Source organism: Xiphophorus hellerii, chromosome 11, assembly GCF_003331165.1.
Source record: "Xiphophorus hellerii strain 12219 chromosome 11, Xiphophorus_hellerii-4.1, whole genome shotgun sequence".
NCBI classification, from domain to species: domain Eukaryota; kingdom Metazoa; phylum Chordata; class Actinopteri; order Cyprinodontiformes; family Poeciliidae; genus Xiphophorus; species Xiphophorus hellerii.
Window position 1 is genome coordinate 15,468,181 of NC_045682.1, and position 10,538 is coordinate 15,478,718.

At 36.9% G+C, this 10,538-nt stretch overlaps 1 protein-coding gene across 1 annotated transcript in view; it reads left to right on the forward strand.

The window, feature by feature from the left end:
• Positions 1 to 9,673, forward strand: part of LOC116728612 (seizure protein 6 homolog) — a 115,124-nt gene extending 105,451 nt beyond the window's left edge. The window contains exons 10-18 of the mRNA XM_032576853.1: positions 1,027 to 1,223; positions 2,308 to 2,502; positions 4,288 to 4,479; positions 4,605 to 4,799; positions 4,986 to 5,024; positions 5,126 to 5,234; positions 5,328 to 5,424; positions 7,177 to 7,250; positions 8,581 to 9,673. Of these exons, the coding sequence (XP_032432744.1) occupies positions 1,027 to 1,223; positions 2,308 to 2,502; positions 4,288 to 4,479; positions 4,605 to 4,799; positions 4,986 to 5,024; positions 5,126 to 5,234; positions 5,328 to 5,424; positions 7,177 to 7,203 (1,051 nt within the window). The 3' untranslated portion in view covers positions 7,204 to 7,250; positions 8,581 to 9,673. The remainder of the gene's footprint in view (positions 1 to 1,026; positions 1,224 to 2,307; positions 2,503 to 4,287; positions 4,480 to 4,604; positions 4,800 to 4,985; positions 5,025 to 5,125; positions 5,235 to 5,327; positions 5,425 to 7,176; positions 7,251 to 8,580) is intronic.
• Positions 9,674 to 10,538: the final 865 nt, after the last annotated feature.

The window sequence follows — 10,538 nt, forward strand, 5'->3', positions numbered from 1 at the left end:
ATATTTGGAAGACAAGTAAAAAGAAAGCCACTACTGAAAGCAATCAACAGGGACAAGGAAGCTTCTCTGAATTCAGTGGAAGGTGAACTTAAGGGAAGACCTGTTTGAGCAAAAGATTTGAGACTTCCAATGATCCCAAAACAAGCATCCAGAACTACAGTTGAATGGCTTATATCAAAGCATATTCATGAATTAAAATAACCCAATCAAAGTGCAAACTTAAAAACTATTGAGGAATGTGAAATTTGATTTCATATATACTTTCATCTAATCTGGCAGATCTTGTGGGGTTTTTTTAAAATTTGTTTTGTTGTTATTGTTTTCAGAGAAGACCTGGCAAAACATTCAGTTTGTACTTACATGTCCACAGGTGCGGCACTAGATTCTGCAATTACAGTAGAAGGAGCACAGATAAGTTTTTGAGGCTCAGTTGCAAATAATATTTCTGAACTGTTTATCATTTTTCTTTCCATGGTGATAAACTACTTCACCACATAAGACAGAAATAAAATAAATTGAAATTTGTGGCTTTAACTTCACAAAAAGTAAAAATGTCCAAAGGTTAGGAACACTTTACCATCTAGATAAGATTTCAATATTTGGATTGACACAGTCGGTGTATTTTCATCATGGCTTTCTGTCCCATTTTAAGTTTCCAATGTTGATTCTCATCCATGTTGACATTTCCCCACATTTACATTGAATGTTTATTTGTTTCTTTAATTTGTTCCTCACCTTGGACTCTTCCAATGTAGTCATTTGCCCATACTGTAGATCTACGTCATTATGTTTTGAAGCAATTGAGGCTAGCAGGTTGTAAATTATTTAGTGTTTACTCTGCGCCGTTCTGTTCCAATACAAACAGAATTACAAATTTCAAAGTATTGCTGACGTCACCCTATATCTCCAGTTTCTCCTTTCATTGGCTAATAAACACATCATGAACTTAACACTCCTTCACTACCACAGAGTTGTAAATTCTTTGTATGTGTGCATTTATGGGTGCGACCTTTTTTTTTGTTTCAGTCTCAATCTGGGTAAGAACGACCAACTGACATTCTACGACGGTGACGACCTGACGGGCAACATCCTGGGCCAGTACAGCGGCGCACGGCCGCACTTCAAACTCTACACATCCATGGCCGATGTCACTATTCAGTTCCAGTCCGATCCTGCCACTAACATCTACGGCTACAACAACGGCTTTGTAGTTCACTTCTTTGGTAAGCTGTGTGTGCTCCCTTCCGAATGGAAGTCTTGAAGTTTTTCACATTTTGTCAGATCCTTCCATATATTTTAATGTATATTATCATTACTTCAAGTTAACATAAAGTGTGTTAAAAACCTGGAAAGTGAGGTGTACATCTATATTTAATGCCCTTGAGTCAATATAATGTTCAACCAACTTTCATTTTAGTCAAAGGTGCAAGTCTTTTGAGGTGTGTCTATAACAACTTTCAACATTGCCCTTTTTTTTTTTTTTGCAAAATGGCTTCAATGAACATTATCTATCCCCAATATTCCCACAGCATGTTGTAGCCACAACCATGTTTGTACACACTAATGGTGTGCTTAAGGTGATGTACACCTTTAGATTTCTACCACAGTGTTTGGAATATACACCAAAACGTTTCATCACACCAGAGCACCTTTCTATGTGAACTTGCATCCCCACATGGCATGTGAAATATGAAAAAGGTCAAGGGGTTTGAATACTTCTCCAAGTCTTTGAAATATTTTTCTAAAGGAACTGTTGCTTGTAGAATGTTTAAATGAAATCAGTAACTTAAAATTAAACCATCTTGGACAAACCCCCACACCTCACACAAAGAACAAGTGTGGAATATATTTTTGAGGCTGAGGGACGGAATGTAACCGTTGCCTCTATCCTCCCGTCTCCTACTGTGCTGCTGTCAGTCTTTTTGCTTACCTCAGATGCACAAAATTAAGCAACACCAAACAAAGAAGCACAATAAAAGCGCAGACATCAATATCAACCGCCTTTACCCAATGTTTTTATGCTGCTGGCCATCTATGAAGAGACTGACGGCGGCCAGATTACATGCTGTGTTCCTTCCAGCACATCACAGTCTTCTATTTAGTTTCCTCTCCAACAGTGGCTTTTTAGACCACAGCAAAACACACACAATTAATTGTGCTGTCATACTCCTTCCCTCCAGAGGCTGTTGCATATTAATGCTTCACTCTCCTTAAGGCTATTCTGGGTTGTATTTTATTATAAAAATGCTTCAGTTTGTCTAGTACAATTTCTTTTTCTTATTTGACCCACTACTCAATTGTTAACAGAGGTGCCAAGGAATGACACTTGTCCTGAACTGCCGGAGATCCCCAACGGCTGGAAGAGCACATCCCACCCCGATCTCATCCATGGCACAGTGGTCACCTACCAGTGCTACCCGGGATATGCGTTGGTAGGCTCCGAGATCCTCATGTGCCAGTGGGATCTTACTTGGAGTGGCGACGTGCCAAAGTGTGATGAAGGTGAGACGAAGCCAATGGATGTCTTCTTAGTTATTCATATGGTACATAATTGATATACTCTGAGGATGTCTACAATTCCATTTGCAAAAGGTTGTGCAGAAGTCATTCAGACTCTTGAGCTCCTCTTTATTGCCACTTATCTACTTCTGCATACTTTGTGCTATTTGAGCCATTCAACTTTTACCATATTATGCTCATTCAGGACGGTTTATGAAATGTTCAGCTTTTTGTAATCATCTTGGGCCCCATTGAAATGAATAGACTATCCCATAATTGCTGAAAAACTGTGCTAAAAACTTTGCGCTCTTTCACAGCTAACTATTTCCACATACTTTCACATATAAACGCCATTCAAACTTTAAAATGTAGTCATATCCTTCAACTACTTAAGCTACTTCTGTTTACTTCAGCTTCTTCTATCTTTTACAGATTTTTATAAAATCTATTGTCAAGTTTTTGTTTGCATTATTCTCAGTCTTCAGAAAAAAAATCAACCCTAATTCCAAACCTCCTAACACCTTCTCATAACCCTAAATTTGACTGTATTTTCAACCCTAATTCCAACTTTTTGGTTTGGTTTGAAAAAGGCAGTTTCAACACACAAAATCAGTAAAATTAATGAACTAGATGTCTTTATCCATGATGAGATAGTTAAGATTTCTCATTGAAACTGCCAAACACTGGTGCTTAGAAATATATCATGTGTGCTCAAGCACCTTTCCATATGGATCAACTCCTTTCAACTCTACCTGCCATTACATTGGTCACTATTCCACCAAAACAAGGTTTAATGGTGGAAGCCCAACAAATTGTACATCTCTCCTGACTTTTTAGCCAATTCTTTAGAGAAATGTATGCATCATGCACTAGCTATTGCTGACTCTTCCTTAACTGAGAGCTAAAAGATTACCATTATCAAGCCTTCATTGCTTTGTGAAGAATGATGAAACTCCTTCTAGACCAAGAGTCCTCAAATCCATGCCTCATGAGCCTTTGTCCTGCAATGTTTGCATGTCTCTGGTCCAGCACATCTGAATCAAACATCTGATTTTACCTCTCAGTGTTCAGTCCTGCTCACAATCTCTTTATTTGATCTGTGTTGAAGCAGAGCCACATGCAAAAGTTGCAGGACACCGGCCATTGAGAACTGAACTTGAGTCTAGAACTAGTCTTCTGTTCTAGACTCTTTTCAAAATCAACAACCTGGATCACCCAGTTTGTGACCCAAATTTGGTTAAAACTATCAAACTTCTGTCCAAACATCCTAAATCCATTATTTGTATTAATGTAAAATCCCAAAGTTTTTTTTGTGTGTGTGTTCACACTCCCAACATTTACAAAGAGACTTTTGGGTCTCTTACGGATACTTGGGGCAAATCATTGAGAAGGCCAGTGAAATTGTATGAGGCTAGAAAGGGTTTGAAAGACTAAAATAATTTAGAAGCTGCTTAAATTTACATGACAAAATGTCTTAAATTTTTAAAAAATATCTGCTTCAAGCTGAAACGTTTTGCAAGGTCCCTCTCTGCGAGAGTTTTTTTGACATTAGATAAATTCTTTTTTAATTTTTCATTACAAGTAGCGTGTGGGATAAAAACCTTTCAAGGTAATGTGCATTTCAGTTATCAAGTAGCTTAGACATACATGAATGCATATCTAAAAAATGAATATATTTATATTTCATTTTGGTGATTGTTTTGGGGAATTTGTGACTGCTCCAACCTCGTCAGCTCTTTTAGCCACAAGCTGTAAACAAGTTATCACTCCCTCCTTGTTCCACACCAGTCCTGACATGCCGAGATCCAGGAAACGTGGAGCATAGTCGGAAGGTGATCACAGGCCCCCGCTTCAACGTCGGCTCCACCGTGCAGTTCATCTGTAACAAAGGCTACATTCTGTCTGGCTCCAGTCTCCTCACCTGCAACAACCGGGACTCAGCAGTACCCAAGTGGAGCGACAGACTGCCCAAGTGTGTCCGTAAGTTGCTCGCACCTGTTTTTGTTACATTTCCAGAAATCGAGAGCCCACAATTACTTCACGCTGTCAATCTTTTAAAGACTGACTTTGTCAATGCTTTATTTTTTTTCCCATCCGATCTCCAGCTGAGAAGTACGAGCCTTGCAGAAACCCTGGTGCAGCTTCCACCAGCATCCAGAGCTCTGAAAAGGCCTTTTATCAAGCGGGTGAGATTCTTACGTTCTCCTGCGCTGCAGGCTACGAGCTGCGGGGTGGTGCCACCATCTATTGTGTCCCCGGACACCCGTCACAGTGGAACAGCACTCCTCCTGTCTGCAGAGGTAAAGCGTCGAGTTTTTGCCAAACATTCCCCTTTTTTAACATTTTGTCTAAACATTTTGAATTGCACCGCGGTCTCACATTGATTCTGATGCTGTTTGTACTATTTCTACACCTAAGTGTTGTATGTAGGTGTGCACTGTGCTTTTGTGCAGCTTCTTGACAAAGACGATTTTGTGTCTTTGTAGCATCTTCAGCGCAGTATGTGAATCAACGAAAGCTTGATGGTGAGCCATGTTACAAAGAGTCTCAAACCCAGTTAATATTGATGTTTCTTTGTTGCGAAAATTGCACAAAATATTGACTGTTTTTCTTTTTCTTTTTTTAGTTGTTAGTATGGATTACAGCATGGAGGGGACCAATATTACCCTTGCAGTTTTTATTCCAACTGCAATCGTCTTGGTGATTGTTTTGGGGATTTATGTCTACTTTGTGAAGTGAGTAATATCTTTAAACTTCATATACTGTATTTGCAGTCAAAGGAGGCTTTGCAGGATGTTCAGTTTTTTTTTTTTCCACTCTTTGCTCAGACTTCAAGGGAAATCTGTCAGGATGCCGACATCCTCTCCACCGTATGACAACATGACGGAAGAGTCGGCTTTCGACAACCCTATTTATGAAAGTGGAGTAAGTACGGATGTCATGAGCATGCAGGACGTTGATTCGCAGAACACCAGTGTGCTGTCCTGATCCTCCTCCATCCCGCTGCTGTCATCCCAACGTCATCTCATTTCACGCCAGCAGAGGGCACCTTCACCCTCCATCACCATCAGTATCATCAGTGAGATCAAACACTGAACATTGTGATATCATTTGCCTGTTGGGATATTCCATACTTCATTTCTTTATTGTGGCATTTTTTTTTCTTTCTGTTCCCTATTACATAGGCAGATGTTTTGTTGTTTATTTTGAAGTCTGATAGGTTTATTTTGTCACAACCTGCAAAGAATCAGCCAGAGACAGAGATTAGGTTTCTTTTGATTTCTTTTCTGCAGAATAGGAGAATTGAGAACAGACGCGACGAATCGCTGTCAAACACTGCCTGGACTCAATTCTGCCAGTTCTTTCTTTGCATTTCTCTTTATTGTATAGAAAAAGGAGGTTGGGCTTCTCTTCACACAGTCACACAGAGAATTGACCAACCGTCTTTACATTCTGGAACCTCTCATGGACATGCCCTTATAAGGGCATGTGGCTGACCACAACTAATCAGTTACATATGGAACTAATAACACATGAATGTTTAACGTTTTTAGCTTCTAAGCAAACATCCTAAACAAAGTTAATAACATACTACAAAAGAAAGAGAAGTTAAGTAAATATAAAAAGAAGAATAATATAAAAAGAATAATATAAAAAGAATAATATGAAAAGATAACTTGTAAAATAAACTCATGAGTAAATGAACAGGAGGATAATTTTCCTAACAAAGTCATTCCACTTTATCTAACCAGATTGGTAAATTATAATAAATATGGGAAATTTGAGTTGCATTTCCATACTCTGCCTGCCTTTGCTTGCTTACGTCATCTTGCCACAAATATACACAGCATATACACTGTCATGCAAAGGTAGTAATAATAATAACATAATAATATTTAATTTTATTTATAATGCCCTTTATATGTCAAATTGAAGTTTTAAAGGGCAGGTATTCATACCCTTTCAACTATTTCACATACATGTTGGTGAATTACAAAGACAGACCTTCAGTAATATTTGTATTCTTTTACATGATAGACCAACACAAATTAGAGTACACAAAATCTTTCATGGTTTGTCAAATTTGTTTGCATTTACATCCAGCCCTCTCACTCCAAAATCACCAAGCAACCAGCTTTCAGGATTTGGTTTATTAAAAGACAAGTCAAAAGTATTGTATTATGGTGAGGTGATATGAAGATGATATTTTTAGATTTTTTTTTTTTTTTACTATTACAAATACAAATGCAATCTTTGTCTCTGTGGTGTGTATTTGTATATAGCCCCCTCTTCTCTGATACCAATTACAGTCAAGTACCTATATGCAATCAGATGTTATTTTATCAGGAAAAATGAAATTGGTTGCACTGGATTTTTCTGTTGGTTCTGGAGTAAAAAGGGCAATATACTGTATGTGCACAGTTGTTTGTTTTAGTACAAAAGTTTAAAAACCATGAATTACTTCCGTTAACTTCACAATTATCCACTAATTTGTGTTAACACGCATTACAATACAGTTTGTGGTTGTAACATGATAAATCCCTACAAGTTCAAGTGGTATGTATACTTTTACGACTTCTGTTTTAATGCCAGGCTAAACAGCACACAGCTATTGCTGATATTTGTATTAGCAGTTTTAAGCTTTCCCCATTATTCTTCTTTTCTCTGCTTCTGCAGCATTGGCAGACCCGTTGTAGATACTAAACCCTGTCAGTATTTCCACTTTGGCTTTACTGCACAACAACTACAAGGTGAGATTTCCCTCTGTCAACTAAAGCAACAGCATGTTTACTGTCCAGTGATCCTGCTGCCACATGTTTTTAGCTTTATCTAATAATATTCCCACATATGTTGGTTGATCTTGTTGCAGTTTTTGTTATTATCTTTTTGTTATTTATTTCTTATTGCTAATTAAACTGCTGTAAAATATCACAGTAGATGGTTTTCATAAGAACTGTGAATATATTCATTTCCTAATGTTGTTGTAAATTCTACAAATACAGCCACACAGCTTTCTAGGAGTTTGGCTGACATATAAAACAACAGACCTGTAACAGGTATCAGCAGTCTAGTTCAGTCAGGGACTCTGGAATTGAACATTTAAGAATTCTTTTATTAGGACCTCTAACAAAAGCAGGAAATGAGACGGGAGCATCCCTTGTTATCTAGTAAATACCAATTATGCATAAATTGTCATTTTAGTTTTTTACTTCAATATAGTTTCCTTTCCTGTTTTCTCTTTGATGTTAATCAATCAGTAAATGTGAAAGCGAAAACTGCTTTAATGTTTGGGGAAACTTCAAAGGCAGTTTTTGAAATGGGCAATATGACTCACCACCAAAAACAGAAAAAAATAAATAAATAAATCATGCTAATTGCTTCCAGAACAAGTTTTTTAAAGCTCTGCTTGTATGTTCGTTCAAAGGGGAGTGAGTGACGCATGTGTTATGAGTACTGCATATATGTAGCTAGTTGAATTTCGATTTCTGGTTTTCAATTTGTAGCAACCAAAAACTTTAATGTTTTTGTTTAGGGAATCTTGAGTACATTTGAGCATGTCTACTGTAGATCTAAAATGAAAACATAGGTGGCGCAAAGCTAAATATGGCTGTTCTACACTTTAGAATTCAGCTTTTGGAAATAAAAACCAACATTTATCCTAAATGTGAAAACCCAGAAACTAGGTAATTGGGCGGGTGGAGGTGCAGAAAGAGAAGGTTGCCAAGTGTGCTATTACTTTTGGTTTATCTGCTCCCTTCCAAACAGTCCATTACAATCAATGGTTATAATCAATAACTCATTTCTGAATTATTTATTGGGGCTTTTGTGTTGACATTATAGGGATAAAATAAACCAAAATAAGTGACCAGAACACTTAAGAATGATTTAAAACACAAACTGTTCAATATTTAAGTAATTTCCTGACAACAACAGCTTGATTTGTCAAAAATATTTAACTAATCAGCATCAGTGTGTCAGTCAAATCATAAAACTGTGCTAAGAATATCTTAATGAAACATATTAAGCCTGAACTGTAACTTTAATGAAATTTTTAATCAGTCATCTCTCTGGTTTTCACAGGACAAAATGAGAAACTTTTAGAGGTGTCCATTTAAAGCAGGAACTGCTCAAGCTTTGGCTTTTGGGACCCTCTCTGCACTCCTCATGGTTATTTGCCGACACTTTATTTGAATCAATATCTACTTTCACCTTCTGCTATGTTTGTATTAATGTAAATAAGTCTCTCTTTCCTGCACAGTCGAATCTGTGATCCTGTTTAACGCCATGGTGATATTTTTATAAAGTAAGTCGTTGATGACCATTGGTGATTGTATGTTTTTAAGTACTTTTCGATGGCCTCAGCGAGTTACATTTAAAGAGGAGGAAAATGGTTAGATTTTTGTTTTGTTTTGGGGTTTTTTTTTTACGATCCCCCGACATTCCACAGTTTTTGTAAATTTTATCATGACTTTTTTTTTTTTTCGTCTTTTTTCTGTGTGTGTATGGGACTGCTATTTGTAAATAAACTGCCTGTCCAATATGAGTGCCTCACGACTGACTATAACCTGAGAGATCACACATGAAAACATTTGTATGACTTGAGTCTAGATTTAACTATCATTTGTTATTGTTTCGGCTTAACGTAGCACTCCACCTTACCTTCATATAATCTCACTTCAAAGTATTTATGGAAGAATTTTCCACCAGCCGATGTGTGGTTTCCAGCAACATATAGCCTCAGATACGTTTCTCATCCGTCATGAATGCCAGTGTTCTTACTGTACGCCACATCTTAAAATCTGCCTCAAAGAATCAGCAGCATCGACTGGTCGCAGCTCCTGGCTGTGTAAACTCCCTCGTTTTAAAAATACAGAAACATAATAATTCAGTGATGTTACTAAAATGATTTGCATAGCACACTCTGTAAAATAACAAAATATATATATATATATATATTTAAAACTGACGAGTGGCGATGAAGCTGTTTTGCATCTGCTTGTGTTGAATTTGAAGATGGACGTATTTATCTCATCTGTGTGTTTGCTTTTCGCTGTAAAAGCTGTTTTCTTTCAGCCTCACAGCCGCTGCAGCCACACCCAGGAAACCACATCACCTTAAGTGTATATATGATTCCCTGAATAATAATAAAATTAACAATTGTTTTAATCTCTGTCATCGACTCCTTGAGTGAATTTATTTTGTCTACAAGTACAGTACTCTACGAGTTAGAACAAAACTTGTGGAGAAAATGTACTTTTTTTATTATCATAAGGATCAGATGTAATATCGGGAGAATTAAGTGTTCTCAAATAGACTGGGTTTAGTCTAACAGTATTGTTTTGTGTCTTCAAGAAGAATTTCTAGCAAAGTGGCACTTTTTAAACACTAGATGGTAGCAGAGTAACGGGTAAGGCGTAAAGCTGAATAACTGACGTTCAGATCTTGTTTTCACATCTCTTTTAGTACTGTGCACATTTGGTAAAGTTTGTTTTATTATAATCAGACACTTTAAAAAGTAAATAGTTACAATTATTCAGTGACTAAAAATGGGTTTCAAGCTTCAACGTCTATTGAAATTTTGAAAGTCAAATTGGATATATTCTCAGTTTATACAATTACAAACTCAAACTTCATTGTGTTCAGGATTTTATGTTACGGACCAAAACAAACTACTGCACAATTTCAAATAAAAAATATATATGCTTTCATACGCTTAATTTAATTAAATTCCATTCACTTTATTTATATAGCACCAATTCAACAACACGTCGTCTCAAGTCATTGCAATTCAGTCATGCTCACATTAAAATAGTTCATAGTTACCGAACAGTGCATTACGGTCAGTTGATTATTCAAATTGGCTTAAGGTTTTTTTATGTAAGGAAACCCAGCAGATTGCATAGTCATCGACTTGCATTATTCACCTCTACTGGATGATCATGTAAAAAACACACACACGCACACAGAAGAAGTGGTGTAGGACCACTTTGTTAATGAAAAGTAAAAAGATAATTGCAGGAGAGAGTGAATGTTTGGTT